The sequence below is a fragment of the Rhineura floridana genome, chromosome 2 (assembly GCF_030035675.1).
Source record: "Rhineura floridana isolate rRhiFlo1 chromosome 2, rRhiFlo1.hap2, whole genome shotgun sequence".
NCBI classification, from domain to species: Eukaryota; Metazoa; Chordata; class Lepidosauria; order Squamata; family Rhineuridae; genus Rhineura; species Rhineura floridana.
This window is the reverse complement of record NC_084481.1, coordinates 182,714,476-182,740,712: the sequence shown is the minus strand read 5'-3', so window position 1 is coordinate 182,740,712 and position 26,237 is coordinate 182,714,476. Positions and strand designations below refer to the sequence as shown.

The window sequence follows — 26,237 nt, the reverse complement described above, 5'->3', positions numbered from 1 at the left end:
GAAACCAATTGGTTCCCAATCAGAAAGGAGTGAGACGTGGTGTATTTTATCACCCTATTTGTTTAATCTATATGCAGAACATAACACATGAAAAGCGGGTTTGGACCAAGATGAAAGAGGTGTTAAAATTGGAGGGAGAAATATCAATAGATGTACAGACATACTTCTAGCAGAAACCAGTAATGATATGAAATAAATGCTGATGAAAGTTAGAGGAAAGCACAAAAGCAGGACTACAGCTGAACATCAAGAAGACAACAGAATGTAATTACAACAGAAGATTTATCTAACTTCAAAGTTGATAATGAGGATATTGAACTTGTCAAGGATTATCATTACCTTGGCACAGTCATTAACCACAATGGAGACAATAGTCAAGAAATCAGAAGAAGGTTAGGACTGGGGAAAGTAGCTATGGGAGAACAAGAAAAGGTCCTCAAATGCAAAGATGTATCACTGAACACTAAAGTTAGGATCATTTGGACTATGGTGTTCCCGATCTCTATGTATGGATGTGAAAGTTGGACAGTAAAAAAAGTGGGTAAGAGAAAAATGAACTCATTTGAAATGTGGCATTGGAGGAGAGCTTTGTGGATTCCATGGACTGTGAAAAAGACAAATAATTGGGTTATCATACTTAGGACACATAATGAGAAAACATGATTCACTAGAAAAGTCAATAATGCTGGGAAAAACAAAAAGGAGCAGAAAAAGAGGAAGACCAAACAAGTGATGGATTGATTCCATAAAGGAACCTGAACTTACAAGATCTGAACAGGATGGTTTACAACAGGTGCTATTGGAGGTCACTGATCCATAGGGTCGCCATAAGTTGTAATCCACTTGAAGGCACATAACACACACAACCAATATTGGGCAAATTTGCTACATTAGAAGTATGCAGCTTTTCAAATTAATCATATCCCTCCATTAGTTGGAAATATTACTTAACTCATGTTGTATTTCTTATAGTCTAAAACCAAAAAGTATTTAAATAAGTTAGTCAGTACTGAGATTTTAAGAACTGCAATTTTACTTTATACTAGTTCAATGAGCCCAGTTAGTATGGAAATGGACTGCCTTCAAGTCGATGCTGACTTATGGCTACCCTATGAATAGGGTTTTTATGGTAAGCGGTATTCAGAGGGGGTTTACCATTGCCTCTGAGGCTAGTCCTCCCCAGCTGGCTAGGGCCTGCTCAGCTTGCCACAGCTGCACAAGCCAGCCCCTTCCCTTGTCCGCAACTTCCAGCTGGGGGGCAACTGGGCTCCTTGGGACTACGCAGCTTGCCCATAACTGCACAGGTGGCAGGGCATGTAACCCCTGAGCCACTAACTGTGAGGGTGATCTTTAGCTGGCCCTTGACACCCAGGAGACATGAGCGGGGATTTGAACTCACCGACTTTGGACTCCCAACTAGGCTCTCCTCCCCACTGTGCTATACCAGCTGTCCTAGTTCAATGAGCCCAGTTAATATACATGAAAACAAACTAGGTTGATGTATACCTAAATATTCTAAATTCAAATATTTAACCTAAATGTTTGAAAAGCACAACCCATAACACATGGGTTGTAGTGCAGCTCTGCTTGAGCAACACAACTTCACCTTTCTCTCCTTCTTGCAAACCCTCAACATCTGTTCTAAAGGGTTGGGGGATGCTTAAAGCAGATTTTGGGGTGTGTGCAAGTGAGAGGAAAGTGATGTCCTGTAGCATGAGTGAGAGTCTACTCATGCAACATTATAGTTTATATGTAACGTAAAACTGATTATTTACTCTTTTATTTTGCAAGTTACCTTCAGTTTGAAATCTAGTTAATGCACAGGCAGTGTATCACACTTACTAAAGTTGCATGATAAACTCACCTGTCACTGCCTCTCAACATCTTAGGGTCAAAATATCTGTAGTCATCTGTTTCCTATTTAAAAAGAGAAATCTTTGTAACAACTTTTTGCTATCTTAAATTCTATAAGTTTGACTACTGACTTCTATTAATTCATTTCCCAAATTGCAAATCTGGAAACTATCATATCTTAATGAATTAGATTTCCTCATCACAGTATTTCCAAAACATTAACAATTCATTGAAAGGGTTCTTCTGAAAGTATTCCTTCAGTCACACTGCTAAAATACTTCTGCTAGCTGCCACAGGGGGCAAGGCAGCTGATTTGAAATTCACAGCTTCCAAACTTTCCAAAATATACTGCTTGTGCAATATGTTCAACCCATCAAGCTTGAAATGTAAAAGATGTCACTAGTTTTATTCCTCGCACTAGCCCAACAGAAGACACTTTTCTTTTTTTTTTACAGGAGGCAACAAGAACCTATGTTTTCTTTTTAAGAACGTAATGGCAATGAATGCTGAAATTAAACACCAATCAAAATCTTTATTCTTCATTGAACACAGCTTCTTATTTCATTCCATGATTTATGAGTACTATTAAAGCAAAATTAAGTTTGTTTACAAAATGTGAGCCATTACAACATTTTAAAACTGTTGACATTATAAGAAGAATTTTTCCTTCCTCAAAGAGGCTCAATATTTTTATTGGCAAATGTAATCAGTTTTTATGTCTCTATCTTTGCAGTTACCTTTATCAAGGAACTAAGTCAAGAAACTCCCACTAGGCTATATTATCCCAATTTCCTACATTGTATCAGTGCTTCCTGTAGAGTTAAAAAAATATCCCACATTAATGCTAGTTTTCATAAAATTAGTTTATTGTGGTGTGTATCAATGTACAAAAACTTCTGAATAAAATGATCTCATATGGATTCACCTTTGATTTCAGATCCTGTGTCTGAAGACCATCAAAATATATGTACCCTCAATTGTGTGTGGGGTCTGTTTTTCAAGATGCAATATTGACACTGGTTTTCCTATGGCATCAGCATCTTCATGGTGTGTTTGTGTGTGTGTGTGTGGATAAGGAATAAGGAAAGGTAATGACATGATGTTGAAATATTTGGTGAATGTCTAGGGTTTGGTCACCTCCATCATTCTGTGAAACTGTGAAGTGGTGCATTCAAATTTATAGATATATTAAACACAATTTCTTCCTATAGTGTGAAATGAGCAAAGCTGGTGGCACCAAAAATTCAGAGTATACCAGAGTTGAATTCATTTTTATAACTAAAGTCGAATATGCTTGTTTGATAGCAGTACTTACAGGATTTGATTTCATCTCCAGAAGGTTGTCTAAAATACGGGTGACTGGAAGATTCTACAGAAGAGAGTACTTAATTCAAGTAAATTGCAGAAATTGTTGCTCAATGTAGTTTAGGAAAGAAACAGACATTATTGCATCGCTTTTCACATTGCCATTGCAGCCCTTTCTCGTTTATAATGCTGTACTATAACACTGCTATATCTGCCTCTGCCATCCTCAAATCAATATGCGTATTCAAGTGCAACTTCCCGGGGCAAAAAAAGAAGAGGAAAAAGAAGATAGCTAATTCAGATATTATGATGAAATTACTTTAACACCTGAAAAAGATCGCTGAAAAATATTTTTAAACTATTTTACAATTTAAAAACTACAATTCATCCATTTTAGAATGGCTGTGTTTGGATGTCATGCTAAACTGTGATTTAGCACATGGGATATGAAGTTGGCTTGTCTAAGCAAACTTTAGTTAGCATTAAACATTGATACCCAGTTTGGACAATGCAGGGCACCATGATAAAGGGAAAGTGGAAGTGAAAGCTTCCAAACAACTCTTCTTACCCATGCTAGAGAGGGAAGGGTGGAGTGCAGCCAATGATCAACTCATTGGATGGAATTCTAAAATCCACCATGTGTGTTTCTAAGAAGTAGCACAGGGATGTTACTAATTTTTTTCTTGCTTGGCTGCTACCAGTTATGCTGCAGTAAATGCTGTTTGGAAATATCCTTTTACAGTACCTTTCACAAGTGGCCTTCTATAGCCTCCAGCAGGTATGTGGTTAATGTGTCATAGATGCTGATTAATTAAAATTTCTTATAATTTCTGTTGCGTGGGACCACAGGGCTAATTTACACTACTGTATGCCTCATGCTAGAAGGACAATGACACTTTGTTTCTCTTCTTCCACACAATTTACTTAAAAGAGTATGTTTCAAATGCTGAGATTTCCAACACTTTATTTACTTATTAAAATATTCATAGTCTACTTCTTAATTATAAGTTTAAGTTTGAGACTTTTCAAACTGAAAGCAATACAGACCATGGTTTTATATTACATTTTTAGAAAATCTTATAAAGATTAATTAGCAGTAGCATTGATAAGAGCATCAGAAACAGAAAAAAGGAGCAAACCAGGGCAAACCAAAAGTCCTCAAGAAGGCCCTCTGCTGCCTAAAAACTAATCAGAAGGGAGCAACATGAACTTCCTCAGGAAGTTCCCATGTGTTTGGTGGTTCTGCAGACATCTTGTCCTGGGTCACCACCATCCAAAAACTTCAGATAGCAGGGGCCACGAAGCGTGGCTGTGGTAGGTAGAGAGTGGAGATTGATGGGGAACATGCAAGCCTTAAGTTCTGGAACAACAGCAATTCTAGTTATACTGTCAAATATGATTTCAAATACAAGAATATGGACACTAATGTTCTACAATGTAGAATCTATATTGTCAAACATACCTGTTGCTTTAGCACCAAATTCTTGACTCCTTCCATCACAAACTGGGATCCTGTATTCATGACACGTGAGAAAAGGCTAAAACATAAAGAGCACATCAAGCGTGATTTTGTGTGCTTTCATTTGTTAAAAAAATAATCATGGTGAACTGTACCTCATGAAGCTAAGAAACTGATACCAATATTTGTTGTTCTGATTGATCTTACTGTTGTGTGTGAAATTTTTTATTAACCTTTTATTCTATTCAGCTAGGATCTACATACTCAGAATATCAGCCAGCTTCTTTTCTTAATAGAAAAGAACTTTTGAATCTACTTTAACCAAAATAAAGCTTGGGAAGCTCTGTCATAAAACAGCATCTAGAGAAGGTTGCTGGGGAGAAAGGGAGCATCGGTCTCACTGAAGGTTATTTCTCATGGATGAATTTCCATCAAGTGGGTTGTTATTGCCACCTACTGACCAAAGGCAGGAAGTGCATACAAAGTCAAGAACTAGATGTTCCCTTCTAGCCCTCAACTCCAGTGCATTTCATGATGAGACCATTCAAAGATTGCCAAGGTAGGACAGGCAACCGATATGGAAGAAGACAGGAACACCAAACAGCAAATAGCACCAGGGAAAACAAAAACCCACACATAACTACTTCCTCAAATTAATTTAAGCTGAGTATTAGTACAGAACAGTCTTAGCATCCAAGAGTGAACACTCAATGAACATAAAAAAGTCATACATAGTACAGGTAGAGAAAAATGGTAAAATGTGAAAACACATTTCAGATATCAAGAAGCCATAGAATAGCAGCCACCAGTAAAAGCAGTGCAGGGAGACCTTGATGGTCTATCATCCAAAAGAAATACCCTTCATATGAGATCAATGGTCCTGTCTCCCTGGATGATAGTCCATCACGTGGGATATACCAAAGCCGTCCCAGTTGGGTTGGTATACCCTAGTAAGTCTGTGGAACTACCTGCTGCAAAATGCACCTCCTAAAGGAAGCCTCTGCAGATGCATATATATCAATTTTATGTTTAATAAAGATATTAGGCAAAGACCAAGTTGCTGCACAACAAAAGCATATTAGGGTAGCATCTGTAGCCAGGGTTGCCATGGTAGATGCTTATCTAGTAGAGTGTACAACCACATTTATTGGAACAGGCAATTTCAAGGATTTGTAGGGTAAAGAGAAAGAAGCCCACAGTCAACAGGCCAAAGTTGCATGTGATGCCTTCTTTTCCAAGGTCTTAGAATAAAATGCTACAAATGATTCTGCTGTCCTGAAATTCCTTGTATGAATATAGACCTTAAGTACCCTGCACACATCAAGCAAATGCTACTTCTTCAAAGGATGGGCTGAATTTGAAGAGAATGAAGGGAGCCCAATGTCCTGGTTACAATGGAATCAGGTATCCACCTTAGGGATGAAAGACAGATCAGTTCTGAGAATCACACAAGCCTTATAGAAAATACAGAGGTGTTGGGCTACTGAGAGGGTACAACTGCAAGACATGTCATGCTGTAGTAATCACTACCAGAAAGAGCACCTTATAGAAAAGAATTTGAAGAGAAACAGTCCAGAGGGGCTGAAAGGGAGGATATTATAGACCATGCAAAATCTCTGCAAATTTCACGTTGGAAAATGCTGAATGACTGGTGGATAACAGAATGAAACTTCCCTTAGAAAACACCTCATATGGGGATGAGAACCAATGGAAGACAAAGAGCTCATACCCAAAAAAAGAAGCAATAGCCAAAGCCTGCCTACGCAAAGTATTCGCCTTCAGCCCCAATTGGAACACCTTGAGTAAAAATGCCAAGATCTGCTGGATGTTAGCCTTGGAAGGACAAATATTTTGAGCAGAGCACCAACAAGCAAAGGTCCTCCAGGTACTGATAGATCTTAAGTTGTAGAAGGGTGGCATGGAGTGAGGATGGTGTTAATGACTGCAGAGGAGAAGCCAGACTGTTCAAGTGTCACTGCTCAAATGCTACACCATAAACTCCAACCACTTGGGGTCTGGATGCCACAATGGTCCCTGGGACAGCAGAGCTGGATGTGTTGGGGGCTCCCAAGGCTCCACCAGAGACAGCTGGAGAAGCCTGGAGAACCAAAAGCAGTGAGGCCAAGGTGGAGCAAGAAGGACTAACTGTAGTCTCTCCTCCTGAAGCTTATTCATAGTGCATGCCAGGAGACACTGGAGGAAAGGGGCCATGGGGCTGAAACAGCATCCACAGCTTCTGTGTCCACTAGCTAATAAGTTCCATGCTTCCATTGGATGAGTCCTCAGAGGAGGATGAGGAGCAGTGAATTGGCCCACCAGACCCAGAACAGGGAACAAGCAGACTCACCCAAGATGCAGGTCTAGACCTGCCACAGCTGGAAGATGCTCAGGACACAGCTGAAGCTGCTCAGTCAGACTCGAAGAGCGAACAGGAGGCCCCTCTGCTTCCTGCAGAGCGAAGATGCCTGCAAGTAGCACAGCAACACAGGCATTCTGTCTTTTTAAGGCTACAAGCTCCCGGGAGTTGGAGGGCTGATTGCTAGCACCTGAACCAGGGAAGGGAACTTAAAAGGCAGTGAGAGGCCTTTTGCTCTCCGCTGAAAGCAATGTCAGATGCCAGCATCAGAACTTCGCCAGCCATGCCAGGTCCTGTGCCTTGTTGGATTATTGAACTTTTGATTTGTTACTGACCTTCCCTTTGGAAGATAAACTGATACATGAACTGACATCCCTTGAACCCCACCCTTGCTTATCCATGTTTTCTTCAAGTCTTATCTGCTTTACAACCAAGCATCTACTTAGGCAGCTGTCAGCTAATTGTTTTACAGCACCACTGATCAATTCGGTGCAGCCGGCAGATACTGACAGTAACTCAGAAAGAGCCAGGGAAGCTGACACTTCAGGGTTGTCACAAACATATTCACCAGAAGAGAACTGAAGCATAGGCTGGATCTGAGAAAATACCTTACGATGCAGCATTCACTCCTCTGGGCAGATCTGCTGATGACTAAGCCAGTCTGCTGTCACATTCAGCTCAGCACAGAGATGTTCTGCCAGTAGAGAAGAAAGATGACATGCAGACCAACTGAACAAGAGCGCTGATTCATACTGAAGACTTCTTGACCTACCATCTTCCCCCTGCTTATTGAGGTGGGCCTTCATGGTTGTATTGTCCACATTATCCTCCACATAGACAAGGTGGGTTCTCTGGCTGAAATGCTGCAGTACCATCAGAGACAGTGCTGTGACCCTGATGTTCCAAGTCCTCCCTTAAGACAGCAACATTAGGCACTGCAAAGTGGCCAGCATGGCCCCCAAATGCTGAAACTTCTGTGCTGAACTAAGATGTCTCTTTTCCACATTGACCAGGAATCTGTGGTCTTTCAGGGCAGCAAGAGTAATCTAGAGATGTTCTGAAACCTGGACAAAACTGTGCACATACCAAAAGACTGTTTAGGTAGGGATAAATATGGATATCCTGGAGGTGAAGACGAGCCCTCAGGATAACCATCATCTTTGAGCTGATGAAAGACTGAATGGAAAAGCCTGATACTGATAGTGATGGAGACTGCAGGCAAACCGAAGGAACTTCCTGTGCTTGGGATGAACAGGAGTATGTAAATACGCCTCCTCTATAAGTATGGAAGTTAAGAAGCCCATCGTTTGAAGAGCCTTCTGGATTGTGCCCAGGGATTCTATATTGAATTTGTGCTATCTTACAAACTGGTTGAAAAAATTTAAGTCCAAGATGGCCCTCCTTGAAAGATCCTGTTTGGGCACAAAGAACAAGATGCAGTAGACTCCTGAGTAGAAGTCTGCAAAATCTACCGGTTCGATTGCACAAATGTTTGAAAGGTGCTGAATAGCTGCAGCTAGTATGGCTCACTTTTCTGGACACTTTCTGAAGAAACCTGAACTTGTACAGTTCTATAACATAGCCCAGAATGATGGAGTCAAGCACCTAAGAGTCTGTGGTAATAGCCCACAAGCCCTGGAAAACTTCAGAAGCCTGCCTCCTACAGGTACAGTGTTAATACTGCTGTTGCTGAGCACCCATCCTAGAGGAAGGGGAAGTGGCTGACTTGCTCCCAGATTGGTTCTGTGATCACCTTTGAAATCTTGGTCTATTCCAGGATTGATGGTTGTTGCAATAATCACAGCCCCTCCCAAAAGGCCAGCCTGCTTGAAACAGCTAAAAAAACTGGTAAGGTGAGTATCTACAATATGGCTGCCTATTCTCCGTCATAGTTGCTAAAACTGGTTTGCTCTTCTCTTTCAATTCTTCTTCACTGAACAACTTGGTTCCAATTTAGAGTGCTGTAACCAGATTTGTTTTCACTGTGTTATTGTCATCCCAGGAATGAAGCCACAGGATCCTGTGAGCCGCCACCCTTGCTGTCAGGGACTGAGTGGCAAACTGTGTTGTGTCAACAGCTGCGTCATACATGAAGGCCGCCACCATGTGCAATTTTAATACAGTCTCCTGACCCTCTCTGGGTCCTGGGAGATGATTAACTAACAGTTCATTCAACCAGAGCATTGATGCACGGGTGAAAACTGAGGCACCATAGGAGACTAACAGAATAAGCAGTAGCATTGAAAGCCTTGTGTAAGGCAAAGTCTAGTTTGCATTCAGTGGTGTCCTTCAATTGGGTATCACCTTCTTTAGGGAGGAGACATTTAGACACCAAACTAGAAAAGGGTACATCCACCGCAGAAACCTTCAGAAGTATTTGTATGTTACAGAAGCCGTGCAATGAGATTGCAACAGGTGATCCCACTCATCCTTGGCTATCTTGTTAAAGGACCAGGAAATGAGATGGTGCTTACAGAGGATTTAGGTCCCTTTACCATCACTGCTCCCTTAGGAGTGGGCACTGGCTCTGCTGGGGGCTCAGAGAGTTCTAGAGCAGTGCTCTTCAACCTTGGGTCCCCAGATGCCGTTGGACTACAACTCCCATCATCCCTGACCATTGCCTAAGCTGGCTAGGGATGATGGGTATTAAGAGTACAGCAACATCTGGGGACCCAAGGTTGATGAACACTGCTCTGGGATATCCAGAGTCTTATAAAGCAGGGGTATAAAATGACTTGGCTGGAAAAAGTGATAAGATGTGGTCTCCTTCACTTTTGAATCACACTCAGTATTAAGGAATGGGTCAAGGGGATCCAGCTCCTCAAAGACGAGAAGCTGTTGCTGCCCCAGGACTTTCCCTCTTGAAAAGTCAAAGGGTTTGGGAATAGTACATTGTCCCCTTCAGAAGAATGTACCATTGGTCTCACCTGAAAGGTGATTTTCATAGGAGTGGGCCATCACTGCGGGTTATAGTTCCACCTATCGTGCGAACGCAAGAATGTTTTTGAAGTCAAGACTAGGGGCGTCAGGCCCCTCCCACTCTCCAGTTCATTCGTGGCGAGTCTGAAAAGAAATATCTAAAAATACAAGAACAAGGCCAACAGGCCCGCCAGGAAAATAACACAATAGTCACATGCATAATAACATGATTGTAACATAACAATATAACAGAACTAAAGTCTTGACTTCACTCTTACATTTAAATATAATAGCGTAACAATAATATGTAACCGATTAAAAAATATGTAACCCATTAGAAAATATCTAGTCATCCTCCAACTGGGAGGGCCGTGATGGCCCACTCCATTGAAAATCACCTTTCAGGTGAGACCAATGGTACATTTTCCATAGGAGGTGGGCCATCACTGCGGGATGTACCAAAGCAGCCCATACAGGGAGGGACCACCCACGTGTTAATCCTCATTAAGAACCTGTTGCAACACTCGTCTGCCGAAAGATGCGTCAGCAGAGGCATAACGATCAATTTTATAATGCCTTATAAACAAGTGTGGGGTAGACCAGACTGCAGCCCTGCAAATATCGGCAACAGGAGCATTAGTGGCAAAAGCAGCCGAAGTGGCAGCTGACCTGGTAGAATGAGCCGTTATACTAGCTGGAACTGACAGCTTCAGGGACTCATATGCTAAAGTAATGTATGCCCTTAACCAACGGGATAAGGTAGAATTGGATACTTTATGCCCCATAGACCTTGGATGAAAGGATACAAACAGAGACTCCGTTTGTCGAATCTCTTGGGTCCTAGACAGGTAGGTTTTGAGAGCCCTCCGGACATCTAACGAATGCCAAGCCTTCTCGAGAGAAAGCCACCCAGGTATGTTGATAAATACGAGTGGTAGAAGACTTGTTGTCTGCTGAGCCAGTCTGCTGTCACATTCCAAATCCCTCTGAGATGTTCTGCTTTCAGGGATTGTAGATGTTGTTCTGCCCAGACAAAGATGAGGGAGGCTAAGTCCTGCAGAGGACGAGACCTGGTGCCCCCCTGTCTGTTCAAATGTGATTTTACACACGTGTTGTCTGTTCGAATGAGCACATGGTCCAAAGGGAACAGAGACTGAAAATGACGTAGAGCTAAGTGGACAGCCTTTAGCTCCAGCCAGTTGATGCTTTGAGTTTGCTCTGCGGTGGACCAAACCCCTTGAACGTACTGGGAGTTGCAGTGGGCTCCCCAACCGATGAGGCTGGCATCTGTGGTTACAACGGTTCTGCGGGGTTCTCTGAACGACGTGCCCTTGGAGAGGTGTTGAACCTTGGTCCACCAGCGGAAGGAGAGGCGCAGTGCGGGGCTCAAACGAACTTTGCGATGGTTGGAGCTGGCAATGTCCTGTTGAAATGGCAACAGAGTCCATTGAAGGGGCCGAGTGTGGGCTCGAGCCCATGGCACAATGTGGATTGTAGAGATGAACATCCCGAGCGCTCTGGTGAGAAGCATGACGTCTGCGGATGTTTGTTGTATCAGGGACCTTGCGATGCTTGTGATGGCAGTGATGCGATCTGGAGCCAAGAAGACCATTGCCTGCAGGGTGTCCAACATTGCCCCTAGATGTAGTAGGCGTTGGGTTGGTTGGAGATGGCTTTTGTTGAAGTTGACAAGCCAGCCGCGGGCCTGCAAAACATTGAGGGTGATCGTTAAATGATGATGAACCAGCTCCTCCGATTTGGCCCGTATTAGCAGATCATCCAGGTATGGGTAGAGATGAACCCCTTGGGTCCGGAGAGAAGCCACTAGGGTGAGTAGCACTTTGGTAAACACTCTTGGAGCAGAGGAGAGGCCGAATGGCATCGCTCTATATTGAAAGTGCTGGTGGCCAAAAGCAAACCGAAGAAACTTTCTGTGGGCTATGCAAATGGGCACATGGAGATACGCTTCCTTAAGGTCGATAGAAGCCAGGAAGTCTCCTTCATGCAGACTCTCCGTAATGGAGTGGAGTGATTCCATTTTGAACCTGCGATATGTTACAAAACGGTTGACAAACTTGAGGTCCAATACCGCCCTCCATGATAAATCTCGTTTTGGCACAGCAAATAGGAGGGAGTACACCCCTTCCGACCTCTCAGTTGTGGGGACTGGCTCTATTGCCGCTATGTCCAAGAGGTGTTGTATAGCTGTCTGCATGATGCTGTGCCTGGTCTGTGCCCTGGGACAAGGGGATAGATGGAATTTGTCTGGTGGGGTCGCCCAAAACTCTATTGCATAGCCAAAGGAGAAAATGTCCCTGATCCAGGCGATCTTAGTCAGATGCAGCCACTGGTCTCCAAACATAAGCAGTCTGCCACCCACAGGTAGTGCGCTAGTACTGTTTGCGTTGGCGAGACCCTCCCCTATATGAGGACGATGAGGTACCTCTGCGCCCTTGGTACTGACCTCTGCCATGGAAACGACGGTTCCAGGTTCCCCTGAAAGTACTGGAGTCATAGGATCTGAAGTCGCGGCCTCGTCCTCCTGGCCGCGGTCTTCGAAAGGGCTGGTTAGTGCGGAAAGGGGGAAATCGCCTGAAAGGCCTATGGTCGATGTTCTTGACAGTGGCCAAGACCGGTTTGTGAGCGTCTTTGGGATCAACCAGCACTGCCTTTAGAGCTTCCTCGCCGAAGAGCAAAGATCCGGAGTAAGGTGCCCTAGAGAGATTCACTCTGGACGTAGGATCAGCCTGCCAATGGCGAAGCCAGAGGGTCCGTCGAGCGACTATCTGAGCCGTCATGGCTCGTGCCCCCAGTTGAGTGGCATCCAGAGTGGCATCCGCTACAAATGCCGCTGTCTTGCGCAATTTTATGAGTGACCTTCTAAGAGAAGCAGGATCAGGGTTAGGGTCCTCTAGAAGATCATCCAGCCACATCATTGCTGCCCTGGAGAAGACGGACGCTGATGCGGAGGCCCGCATGGAGAAGGCAGTGGCCTCATGATTTTTGCGTAGAGCGAAGTCCAATTTTCGCTCAGTAGCATCCTTGAGTTGAGATTCTCCTTCTGTAGGCAAAAGAGATCGCGAAACTAGGTTGGCGATTGGCTTGTCTATGTGAGGAACGGCCAGCTTGGTGGTAAAGTCAGGGGCTAGAGAGTAAAGTTTGTCAGCCAGGTTCTTGAAGCGGCGAGTTTGGAGTGGATGAGACCATTCATCGGCAGCCAGTTTAGCGATGGGATCCGGCACCGGGATGTAATGCTCAGTGGGTGCAGGGGATTTGAGGACCCTGGCTCCTTTAATAGTTGGAGCGGCAGCAGAGGAGGGCGCAGCTCTACCCTGCGAGCTAGAGGTTGATAATCTGATCCATTAAACAAGCGATACGATGTATCCTCCTAATGTTCTGAAGAGTCACTCCATTCATCTCCATCAGCATGTTCAGCGAAGGGTGACTCCTCCCCATATGAAGTGTCATCACAACATCTGCCTCTAGCTACATCAAAGGGATTTGGGGAGCAGGAAGGATTTGTCTCATGGCCTACATATTGGTCCATGGTGTTTTGAGATATGGCAGAGACCTGTGGTGACTGCATCTGTGTAAAAAAAGACAGCATGCCCTGAAGTTGTGAAAGAAACTCGTGAGACATCTGTAGCCCCGTCGAAGCAGATGGCTGTGGCTGAGTAGGTGGCTCAGTGGGCTGTGACGTAGGACCAGCTCTGGGTGGTAATGTGGGAGGAGGCTGGTTACGTGTTGGCTGAGTAGGGAAGCCAGGAAAGCCCTCCTCATCTGAGGAAGCAGTGGGGGAATGAAAGATATCCGTCAACTGTTCCTGAGCTGCTGTGGTGGATGTCGAGACAGAAGCATAGTGTGGTCGCTTGGTTTTGCTGTGGCTGGAAAGGTGTTTAGTTTTAGCCAGTACTTTGGTATGCTTAGTCTTAGTTGCCTTGGATGGTTGTGGCTTGGCTGTCTGAGACATGTCTGGCTGTTCCGCCATCTTATAATCACTATGGGTGCAGTACACGGCCACGGAGGGGGAAGAATGTAGAGACCCGAACAGGCTCAGTACACGACCACGGAGGGGGTAGAATGCACTGGCAGATGGCTGAGTGCACGGCCACAGAGGGGGCAGAATGCACTATGGTATCAGCTTCAGTATAATGCAGGCTGGATTTCAGGGTTTCAGGCTTGGTACACTGCCACAGAGGGGGCAGAATGTACAGGATATACTTCAGGCTTGATGCACGGCCACAGAGGGGGCAGAATGCACTATGTTGTCAGTGTCAATATAATGCAGACTAGTTTAGGCTTATGCAAGTTATCACGGTCTGAGCGCACGGCCACAGATGGGTTAGAGTGTACAGTTCAACTTGTGCGCAATATGAGTAGTGTCAGCACACAGCCACAGCAAGGTATAGTTCAAAAGCAGTTTAGATCACAGCCACAGCCTGAAGAGGCACGGCCACAGATGGGTTAGAGTGTACAGTTCAACTTGTGCGCAGTATGAATAGTCTCAGCACACAGCCACAGCAAGGTATAGTTCAAAAGCAGTTTAGATCACAGCCACAGCCTGAAGAGGCAGCCACAGAAGCGCAGTGCATACGGTGTAGATCACTGTCACAGACTTGAAAAGCAGCAGCAATAGTCGAGTAGAAAAGAAGCCTTGTATATCTGCAGGATCCTAACTGTCCCACACATACAGTAGCTCTGGCAGCCTGCTATTAGTTAGTACATGAGAGGAAAAGGGGACAAATAAAATGGCGCCCGAGGCAGGCGCGGGAAAATACAAATGAAAATGGCGGGCAATAAAGAAGGGGCAATGGCGGACTGAGGCACACAACTCGATCTGCAGCCGCGGGGCCGATTAGCGAGATCGTGGCACAGCAAATAGGCAGGGAGCAGCTAGGGAGAAATCACAGCCGCTAGACAGCAGTAGGTAGCAGCCGCAGTCGCCGTCTGCCCAACTGTCACGGCTTGGAACGCAAGGCAGAGAGCCTCAAGAAAAAAGCTGCGGCACAGAAAATAGGTAGGAAGCAGCTAGGGAGAAATCGCAGCCGCTAGAGGGCAGTAGGGAGCCGCCGCAGCCGCCGTCTGCCCAAGTGTCGCAGCATGGAAAGCAAGGCAGCGAGCCTCAAGAAAAAACCAACGGACAAAGCCGCACGAAAGACAGCCGCAGTAGCTGGCTCTCGAGGGGATATGACACCGAAGCTGCCGCCGTGAGGATAGAAGCCTCGGTAAACCCCGGGAAGGAATTGACTTAAAACGGCCAGGAACGGTAGATAGCGCCGGGAGCTGCAGCCGCAAGCTCCCGCTGGGAATGGAGAGAACCGCAGCCGCGGTCTCTCCGAGGGCCGTAGGACAAAAAACTGGGAAAATAAACGGCTCGGGTCAGGGAGAACCCCCCCAAGGAAGTTCCCCAGGAATGGCAAACAACGTTAGAAACAAGACAGAGGGAAGGGAAAACGGTTGGTAAACACACAAATAACAATACCTCCACACCCTGTCAGACAAATACAAGAACAAAAACACACAGAGACTTAGCTAAGCTACGCTATAGAATATCAATCTTGTTCGTACGAAGGCAAGAATGAACTGGAGAGTGGAAGGGGCCTGACGCCCCTAGTCTTGACTTCAAAAACATTCTTGCCTTCGCATGATAGGTGGAACTATAACCCGCAGTGATGGCCCACCTCCTATGGAAAATGCACATGTTGCTGTGATTGGATTTGCAATGGGCAATGGGCTTTCCTCCACTTAGGTTCTTGGGAACCAGAGGGCAGAGACTGAGCTGGTGTCTGAACTGGTAGTGGTAGCCCTTAGTTCAGTAGCATTAGTCCTGAGCAGGGCTTCTTTAATCTGTGTCAGAACCTCTGGGGTTAACTGGAAGTGTTGGACCAGCTGAACTGGCTGAGAAAGGAGAGCTGGCAGAACAATGGGGTTCAAGTCAATTACTCTGGGCAGGACTCCTCAAGAAAACCCCCAAACTCTTCATCAGAAGAAACAGCTCTGCTACATTAGGCCTCACCCACGCCTCATCCTCTGAAAGCTGCTCCTCAGATGATAGGCTGTGGAAGGATGCCAGGTGCTTGGAACCAAGACAGAAAATGTATAAACAGTTCAGATGGGAGCCAAGACTGATGAAAACAACTACCTTGGATGAAGGCAGGACAAGGACTGGAGTTGAGGGATAGAAGGGAACGCCTACCTCCTCAACGCTGTATACATTTCCTGCCTTTGGATGATAGGTGGTGATAACAACCCACCTGATGGACTATCATCCAGGGAGAACTACCAGGCAGTGAGAACTGGAATCTTCAGGAAAACTTCTGCATACCAATGCTTTTAGCATGAATCTGCTTTTGAATTTTTCTGTTGTGTTCATTGATTTTATGCGATTTCAAAATTAAATAGTGTTTACTGAATTTTGTTTGATTTTTTGTTGATATATTTGTAAGCCACTTTGGGAGTCCTTTGAAACTGAAAGCGTAGGGTAGTAAATTCAATAAAGAAACAATATTTTAATTTTTGCTTAAACAATGCTTTATCCAAGTGAAGTTAAACTTCACAGACAGAAATATTCAGAGACAGCAGCTAACTAGTTAACAATAAGAATGAAAAGCTTTTAAGCAGTAGTCAAAAATGTTCTTTGAAACTCACCCCAGTGACTTGGTTGCACTGTTTCCATAGGTAGTTGGAGCTGAAGCCATCTTGGCAAAAGCTCTGTGAAATAAAAAGTTAATATCTGCATGCTTAATTGATTTTCATCAGTACACAAGAAACTATCAATCATACCATAAAAGAAGCGTTCAGCTTCTTCATAAAAGAAGCATCCAAAACCTAGCCTTTCTAGTCATTTGAGGATAGAAATAGTTCTTACTTCACATCAAAAAGGCAACATTACCAACAATTACTAAGCAGACATACTACAAATAACATGTCTCCATCATTACTTAAAAAAAAGTACAAAAAACTTCAGCATTACAATCTACCAAAGAAAACCATTCTGAAAACATTCTAGATAAAATCCCTGAATTCTGTATCAAAATAGAATGAAAGCTGAAGCGAAATGGTCAAAGGGGCAGGAGGAAATAGTTGAAAAAGGAAAAAAAATCACAGAGAATTGCAATAATCTCAACTGTGATCTTCTATTATATTAGTTACCATAACATAAACCAGTTAACAAAATCCTATTGGTTTCTATATTAAACTTTCAAACGTTTCAAGCTAGGGTTATAATAGTTTAAAATGGACCATTGGTCTCACCTGAAGGGTGATTTTCCTATGAGTACGGACATCACAGCGGGTTTTAGCTCCACCTATCGTGCGAAGGCAAGAATGTCTTTGAAGTCAAGAGTAGGGGCGTCAGGCCCCTCCCACTCTCCAGTTCATTCGCAGCGAGTCTAAGGAGAAATATCTAAAAATACAAGAACAAGGCCAACCGGCCTGGCAGCAGGAAAATAACACAATAGTACCATGCATAATAACATGACTCCAACATAGCGGTATAACAGAACTAGAAATCTTGACTTCACTCTTAAATTTAAATATAATAGCGTAACAGTAACATATAATACATTAGAAAATATATAGTCATCCTCCAACTGGGAGGGTCGTGATGTCCGTACTCATAGGAAAATCACCCTTCAGGTGAGACCAATGGTCCATTTTCCCTATGAGTCCGGCCATCACAGCGGGATGTACCACAGCAGCCCATACAGGGAGGGACTACCCACGTGTTAATCCTCATTAAGAACCTGTTGCAACACTCGTCTGCCAAAAGATGCGTCAGCAGAGGCATAACGATCAATTTTATAATGCCTTATAAACGAGTGTGGGGTAGACCAGACAGCAGCCCTACAAATATCGGCAACAGGCAAAAGCAGCCGAAGTGGCAGCTGACCTGGTAGAATGAGCCGTTATACTAGCTGGAACTGACAGCTTCAGAGACTCATATGCTAAAGTAATACATGCCCTTAACCAGTGGGGTAAAGTAGGATTGGAAACTTTATGCCCCATAGACCTTGGATGAAAGGATACAAACAGAGACTCCGTTCTCTTGGGTCCTAGACAGGTAGGTCTTGAGAGCCCTCCGGACATCTAACGAATGCCAAGCCTTTTCGAGAGGATGGGTAGGATTCGGGCAAAAGGAAGGCAAAACAATGTCCTGGTTGCAATGAAAAACTGAATCAACCTTGGGACGGAAGGAAGGATCAGTCTTCAGCACAACAGAGTCCTTATGGAAGACACAGAGGTATCGAGCAGAAGACAATGCGCCCAACTCCGAAACGCGTCTGGCAGATGTGATTGCGATCAGAAACAAGACCTTGAAGGACAGTATACGTAGGGGCACAGTCCTGATGGGTTCAAACGGAGGGCGTTGCAAAGCCTGCAGAACTTTCGGCAAACTCCATGAGGGGAACCGATGGACAACAGCCGGAGAGCGTAGGGCGACTCCCCTCAAAAAACGTTAGATGAACGGATGTGAGGAAATATGATCTCCAGGAGAGGACACTGAGAGAATGGACGACAGAGTGGACGCATGTCGACGTAGAGTGTTGGGTCGAAGTCCCATCATAAAGCCACTATGGAGAAATTGGAGCACCTGATGCACAGTGGCCTGGGATGGATCATGGTGGTGGGACTGACACCACTTGGAGAAAGCCACCCAGGTATGTTGATAAATACGAGTGGTAGATGGTCTTCTCAAGGCCAACATAATATCAATCACAGCGTCAGACAGTCCAGCTGACCTCAAATGTCCCCGTTCAAACGCCACGCTGTTAGATTGAGCCAAGTAGGGTCTTGGTGCAGTACTGGACCCTGGGATAGAAGGTCTGGCCTTACTGGAAGTGTCCAAGGATCCATCATTGACATTGCCAGAAGATCTGAGAACCACGGTCGGCGTGGCCAAAATGGTGCTATCAGAACCAGCTGTGCCCTCTCGGTTCGCGCCTTCCTCAAGGTTTTGGCTAACAATGGTATGGGAGGAAAGGCGTACAATAGACCGTCTGGCCACGGTGTTGTCAGAGCATCCACTGCTTCTGCTGTTGAGTCCAGGTATCGGGCAAAGTACCTGGGAAGCTGGCAATTGCGACTGGAAGCAAACAGGTCGACTGAGAGGGCGCCGAACCGACACTGGAGACGATGGAAAATGGCTGGATGAAGTTTCCATTCTCCCAGAAAGACCTGTTGTCTGCTGAGCCAGTCTGCTGTCACATTCCAAATCCCTCTGAGATGTTCTGCTTTCAGGGATTGTAGATGTTGTTCTGCCCAGACAAAGATGAGGGAGGCTAAGTCCTGCAGAGGACGAGACCTGGTGCCCCCCTGTCTGTTCAAATGTGATTTTACACACGTGTTGTCTGTTCGAATGAGCACATGATGCAAAGGGAACAGAGACTGAAAATGACATAGAGCTAAGTGGACAGCCTTTAGTTCCAGCCAGTTGATGCTTTGAGATTGCTCTGCGTTGGACCAAACCCCCTGAACGTACTGGGAGTTGCAGTGGGCTCCCCAACCGATGAGGCTGGCATCTGTGGTTACAACGGTTCTGCGGGGTTCTCTGAATGACGTGCCCTTGGAGAGGTGTTGAACCTTGGTCCACCAGCGGAAGGAGAGGTGCAGTGCGGGGCTCAAACGAACTTTGTGATGGTTGGAGCTGGCAATGTCCTTTTGAAAAGGCAACAGAATCCATTGAAGGGGCCGAGTGTGGGCTCGAGCCCATGGCACAATGTGGATTGTAGAGATAAACATCCCGAGCGCTCTGGCGAGAAGCATGACGTCTGCGGATGTTTGTTGCATCAGGGACCTTGCGATGCTTGTGATGGCAGTGATGCGATCTGGAGCCAAGAAGACCATTGCCTGCAGGATGTCCAACATTGCCCCTAGATGTAGTAGGTGTTGGGTTGGTTGGAGATGGCTTTTGTCGAAGTTGACAAGCCAGCCGTAGGCCTGCAAAACATTGAGGGTGATCATTAAATGATGATGAGCCAGCTCCTCAGACTTGGCCCGTATTAGCAGATCATCCAGGTATGGGTAGATATGAACCCCTTGGGTCCGGAGGTAAGCCACTAGGATGAGTAGCACCTTGGTAAACACTCTTGGAGCAGAGGAGAGGCCGAATGGCATCGCTCTATATTGAAAGTGCTGGTGGCCAAAAGCAAACCGAAGAAACTTTCTGTGGGCTATGCAAATGGGCACATGGAGATACGCTTCCTTAAGGTTGATAGAAGCCAGGAAGTCTCCTTCATGCAGACTCTCCGTAATGGAATGGAGTGATTCCATTTTGAACCTGTGATATGTTACAAAACGGTTGACAAACTTGAGGTCCAATACCGCCCTCCATGATAAATCTCATTTTGGCACAGCAAATAGGAGGGAATACACCCCTTCCGACCTCTCAGTTGTGGGGACTGGCTCTATCGCCGCTATATCCAAGAGGTGGTGTATAGCAGTCTGCATGATGTTGTGCCTGGCTGGTGCCCTTGGGCAAGGAGACGGGTGGAATCTGTCTGGTGGGGTTGCCCAGAACTCTATGGTATAGCCATAACTGAAAAGGTCCCTGATCCAGGCGACCGTAGTAAGGCGCAGCCATCGATCTCCAAAATTAAGTAATCTGCCACCTATGGGGAGGGCGTTAATACTACTTGCGTAGGCGAGGGCCTCCCTTATATGAGGACGATGAGTTGCCCCTGCGCCCTTGGTACTGACCTCTGCCCCTGAATGCGTTGGGGTCATAGGATCTGAAGTCGCGGCCTCGTCCTCCTGGCCGCGTTCCTCGAAAGGGCTGGTTAGAACGGAAGGAAGGAAATCGCCTGAAAGGCCTGTGGTCGATGTTCTTGACTGTGGCCAGAACCGGTTTGTGGGCGTCTTTTGGATCAACCAGCACTGCCTTTAGAGCTTCCTCGCCGAAGAGTAGAGATCCGGTGTAAGGAGCCCTGGACAGGTTCAATCTGGCCGCTGAATCAGCTTGCCAGTGGCGAAGCCAGAGGGTGCGTTGAGCGACTATTTGAGCCGTCATGGCTCGTGCCCCTAATTGAGTAGCATCCAGAGTGGCATCGGCCACAAAAGCTGCTGTTTTACGCAATTTCAATAGCGCTCTTCTGAGGGCGACAGGATCAGGGTTAGCGTCCTCTAGAAGGTCATCCAGCCACATCATAGATGCTCTGGAGAAAATGGAGGCTGAAGCAGAGGCACGCATGGATAGGGCAGTGGCCTCGTGGTTCTTGCGGAGGGCGAAGTCTATTCGTCGCTCATTAGTGTCCTTTAGGTGGGATTCCCCTTCCCTGGGCAAAAGAGATCGTGAAACGAGGCGAGCGATTGGTTCATCTATGCCAGGGACGTCTAACTTGGTGGCAAAGTCTGGAGCTAGGGCGTAAAGCCTGTCAGCCAGGTTCTTGAAGCGTCGAGCTTGGAGTGGATGAGCCCATTCTTCAGAGGCTAATTTGGCAATTGGGTCCGGCACCGAGATGTAGTGTTCAGTAGGTGCAGGGGATTTGAGGACCTTGGCCCCTTTGATAGCTGGGGCAGATGAAGTTGAAGGCGCAGTCTGGAGACCAAGGGTATTAACTACCCTGCGTGCTAGCGGCTGATAGTCTGAGGTATTAAACAAGCGATACGATGTATCCTCCTCATGATCTGAATAGTCGCTCCAGTCGTCTCCTTCAACATGGTCAGTGAAAGTTGACTCCTCCGCATACGAGGCTTCGTCCGTACATCTGCCTCTGGCTACGTCAAAGGGATCTGGTGAACAGGAAGAATGAGCTTCATGGCACGCACGTTGGTCCATGTTAAGTGGAGGTATGGCAGGAACTTGTGGTAGTGACTGCATTTGGGTGAAAAATGCCAGCATGGCTTGAAGTTGGAAGAGGAAATCAGGAGACAGCTGCAGACCGGATGTGGCAGATGTATGTGCCTGAGGAGCTATTGGAACAGATGTTTGGGGTGGTAAAACGGAGGGAGGTTCGTTAGGCGAACACTGAGCGGGAAAGCCAACAAACTCTTCCTCGTCAGAGGAAGCAGCAGGGGAATGGAGAATATCGCTTATGTGTGCCTGTGCTGTGGTGGTGGTTGGCACAGAGACATAACGTGGGCGCTTTGGTTTGCTATGGCTGGAAAGATGTTTTGTCTTAGCCAGTGCTTTGGCATGTCTGGTCTTAGTCGTGTTAGGATGTTGTGGCTTGGCTGATTGTGGCATGCCTGGCTGATCTGGCACCATATGGGTTGATTGCGACATGCCTGGCTGTTCTGCCATCTTATATTAACTTGGGTGCAGTACACTGCCACGGAGGGGGCAGGATGTAAAGACCTGAACTGGCACAGCGTACGACCACGGAGGGGGTAGAATACACTGGCAGATGGCGAAGTGCACTGCCACAGAGGGGGCAGAATGCACTGAGGTATCAGCGTTAATATAATATAGGCTGTTTTTAAGAGTTGGCACACTCAGATTAGTGCTGTAGGCTGGGTTTCAGGCTTGGTTCACGGCCCCAGAGGGGGCAGGATATACCAATATAAATCAGATTTAGTACAAGTCAGCCACTAAGAGTAAAGCTCCAGCCTTGATAATACAATCCAGCCACTAGGATTAAAGCTCCAGCCTTGATAATACAATCCAGCCCACTAGGATTGGGGCTCCAGCCTTGATAATATAATCCAGCCACTAGGATTACAGCCACAGTAAAATTGTGTGTAAGTCAGCCCTGTGTAAGTCTGTCTGCAGCACGTATACAACACACATACGGATAGATAGCCTGCAGGGGAGGTATCCGATGGTTAATAAGGGTAACAAAAAAGGCGGGAAATTTGAATTCAAAAAATGGCGCCCGGAAAAAAGAGCGGGAAAAAATGGGAGAGAGAAGGAGCAATGGCGGCCGTCTGGAAGCGAACTGGGGGAAGGGCTGCCCAGCACAGTCTCGCAGAAGGAACCGCGAGGCCAAAAACCGCACTAGCAGCTCTAAAAACCCCCCAGGAGGGAACAGGCAGTAGGGGAAATGCGGCAGCCGCCGCAGAGGGAGCTGCCGTCACCGTCTGCAAAGCCCTTCGCGGTGGGAAATTAAAGCCACGTAGCAAGGGTGAGCTGAGGTAAAAGGGAGAGCTCAGGTAAAGGCACTAATGAAATAGCCGCAGCCACAGGTTTCAGTGGGGCGAGAACGGACCCGGGCAGGCTAAAACGGGTGACGGGGTAACGGCGGGAGCCGCAGCCGCAAGCTCCCGCTGAGATCAGAAGAACCGCAGCCGCGGTCTTCCGAGAGCGTCACAGAGTGCGGAGAAAAGGCAGCCCAGCAAGACAAGCCGCTAGAAGGGAATTGCAGCTGCAAGTCCCAGGGGAAGCGCAGAGCCCAAGAGAAAGGGAAAAGCGAAGGGACGAGGAGGATCCGCAGCCGCGGTCTCTCCTAGGGGTGGGGAGTAATCCAAAAGGGGAAACAAACTGCCCGGGCAAGGGAAAAAGGCTCCCCAAGAGAATTCCCCAAATTTCGGATACAGTTAAACGCAGTTAAACACAATACGGAGGGAAGGAGGACACTTGGAGACACACAAGAGACAATACCTCCGCGCCCTGTCAAACAAACACACAAACAAACACCAAAAGAACTTAGCTAATCGCTACGCTATATAGATCTCAATCTTGTTCGTACGAAAGGCAAGAATGAACTGGAGAGTGGGAGGGGACTGACGCCCCTAGTCTTGACTTCAAAGACATTCTTGCCTTCGCACGATAGGTGGAGCTAAAACCCGTTGTGATGGCCGGACTCATAGGGAAAATTTCTGCTATCACTGTGAAGACCCCCTCCAAACCCTTTGATGTTTATGAAAATGTGACCAGGCTGCTGAGAAGAGCACATGTTGAATCTGGCTGCTGGTCCACAATCCTAAAAACCTGGGGCATTATGTTTTTAAACAGAGCAAATTTGTAGCCTCCATGGTAGTGCCTAATGCACTTTCTGCTGAATGTGTAAGAAAAGAGGGGGGCTAGATGGAGTCTCCAGTAGCCGGACAGCAGACCTTTTCTTGCAACTCCTGGTCTCTTTAAGTGCTTGCAATAATTTATTTCATTGCTTTATGAAAACAAAAACAAAATCAACTTACTTCCATTGTTTAATGTAGTTTAAGGGGCTAAGGTTACACCCTGCATCTGTCAGCGCTTTTTTGTATTGTTCCAAATCTGCCTGGAATCAAACAGGAAATTTGAGATGTGTTACACGTCTTCTATATATAGCAGTGAACTGCTATTTTTATTTCCAATTATAAATCTAATGTTTTGACTTCAGGGCATAGGAAATAAGCAAATGCTCATTATCTTCAAAACAAGCGTGAATATAAAAAGTGCCATGTACAGTAAACATTTTAACATTTAATTTAAAACAAAAATAAACAACACACTATTACTATGAAGGCAAATTAAGATGTGTTGAAACACATGGGCAAAAGCATTTACTGGCTTTATTGGCATACCACTTGAATCTCTAATTAAGCTTCTTAACTATGGTTTAAAAGTGATGCACGAACTGGGCCATTTTCATGCTGTCATGTTGCAATGCCTACATTTTAGAGGGAAGTCTCTGTATACCTGAGAATCTTAACAACATAATACCAATATAAACTCCTGAAAAACAGATACCATTTTTTTGGTTTAAAAAATATATTTCATGTATCATTACATGAAAAATCAGTGCATGGTATTCTCTGTACCATAGCCTATATGTTATTTTCTAATTTCAGGGGAGAGTGCCTGCCATTATGTAGCCAAAATAGCAGCACCCATGCACAAAACAGAAGTACCTGCAGACTTGGGTAGCCCCAAAGTTTGCTGATGCACAAACCATCTGTAGGGGAAAAATCCAAAAGAACTGGGAGAGAGTGGCTTACAAACATTGTGCAATGTAATTCACACAGAATACTACAGGTCAGACACCAAGTGGTTTACAACAGTTCTGCAGTTTTGTCTAATGGTATTAAGACTCCACAGCAGGTTGGAAGGTTGTGCTTATAGCAGCTCTGCAATGTAGCCCAATGTTAATATAGCAGGTCAGAGGTGATCCTAGTTTGGATTTCAAGCCAAAAGTTCTCTATTCCTCTCAGGATGCAGCAAAAGTCAATCTACTTAAGTTGCCCCCTCAGACTTCCTCCCAGACCAATTAAGCAATCAGCTGAATACAGAAGTCTCATGCTGCACCGACTTGCATGGAAACTGACTGTATTTTTTTTTTTAAAAAAGCTCATTAGGTAAGACCCAAGTTAGCATTGAAGTCTCACAGGTTACTCTTCTTTCTGCAGAAAAGTTTTCAACATCAAGAATCATTGAAGTATGGACCCTCCACCTACAGGCTGTACTATCTGATTTCTTTGCATGTGTCAATTAGTCCTATGATATTTTAGAAAATATATCTCATACAGGTCTTGACTAAAAGAGTTACATTCTTCCAGCTCCCTTTTCTTCTTTCAAAAGCAGTTAATCACAGGGCATGCTACATGACAAATGCAAATCCAAAGCCTCCTTGGGCACATGGGACTAGCAAAGAGTAGCACAGAAGATGAATCTTTTGGGCCCATGGCTCAGAGAGCTTTTAGTGATTTTTTTAAAAGAGATTTTCCTTTTGTACAGATTATCTTCAACCACTTCAAATACTATTTAGTTCATTTATAGCATTTTAATATTTTTAAGCTGAACCTATTTACAGGCTAAGAAGTGAACTATATAATTATTAAAAAATACTATAAATGCTAACAATTTCCTGCCATTACTTTGAAGGGGAGCCACAAATTGGCTACCAATCCCCTGGATTGTGGGTCTCAATTTTCCATTAACTCTTTCCCTCTAATCCAGTGTGCATTCAGACTTTCACTTGAGGGCAGGACTAGCCCTTTCACTGATCTTGAATCCAGAGATTTTGCTTGCAGTCTCAGATTCTAGAATAAGGTGGCCCTTCTGCCAGTCACGACTATAGACTGGTGCAGACCAATGTTTCTGATGTCCTACTCCTTGTGAGCAGATCAAAAATATGTTGAGGTCTCCTTTCTATTCCCTTAAATCCTCCCTCCCTTCCTTTTCAGAGCTAACTATGGATAGTAACTATAAGGACTGCATTTGGATGTACCACTATCCATTAGGAATGGGGGTGAACATTTGCTAAATTGGATTACTGGATTTTGACATAATCCAACAATCTGCATTTTTTCAGACGGGCACTGATTTCCTGAGGCAGGACACTGCTGTAACTGGCACTTTAAAAAAATTGCTCCAAATTTTACATTATTGTCTTCATAATCAGCTTTCCTCTAAACTGATTCATTCTTAACCCAGTGGAACAACTGCCTACAGCTTAAGCATTTTCATTAGCATTTTTGTTAGCAATT

General features: G+C 45.3%; 2 protein-coding genes across 5 annotated transcripts in view; both read right to left on the bottom strand.

The window, feature by feature from the left end:
• Nucleotides 1-26,237, bottom strand: part of SCFD1 (sec1 family domain containing 1) — a 94,842-nt gene that overhangs the window by 13,488 nt on the left and 55,117 nt on the right. For all 4 annotated transcript variants that reach the window (XM_061611563.1, XM_061611564.1, XM_061611566.1 and 1 more), the window contains 5 exons: nucleotides 23,970-24,049; nucleotides 16,542-16,604; nucleotides 4,622-4,697; nucleotides 3,170-3,223; nucleotides 1,865-1,917 (listed from right to left, as the gene is read on the bottom strand). In XM_061611563.1, the coding sequence (XP_061467547.1) occupies nucleotides 1,865-1,917; nucleotides 3,170-3,223; nucleotides 4,622-4,697; nucleotides 16,542-16,604; nucleotides 23,970-24,049 (326 nt within the window). The remainder of the gene's footprint in view (nucleotides 1-1,864; nucleotides 1,918-3,169; nucleotides 3,224-4,621; nucleotides 4,698-16,541; nucleotides 16,605-23,969; nucleotides 24,050-26,237) is intronic.
• LOC133378381 (uncharacterized) lies at nucleotides 17,154-21,786 on the bottom strand. The gene is made up of 2 exons (XM_061613222.1): nucleotides 20,592-21,786; nucleotides 17,154-19,832 (listed from the first exon to the last, which is right to left on the bottom strand). Exons 1-2 carry the CDS (start codon nucleotides 21,730-21,732, stop codon nucleotides 18,352-18,354), a joined length of 2,622 nt encoding a protein of 873 aa, XP_061469206.1. The 5' UTR covers nucleotides 21,733-21,786; the 3' UTR covers nucleotides 17,154-18,351.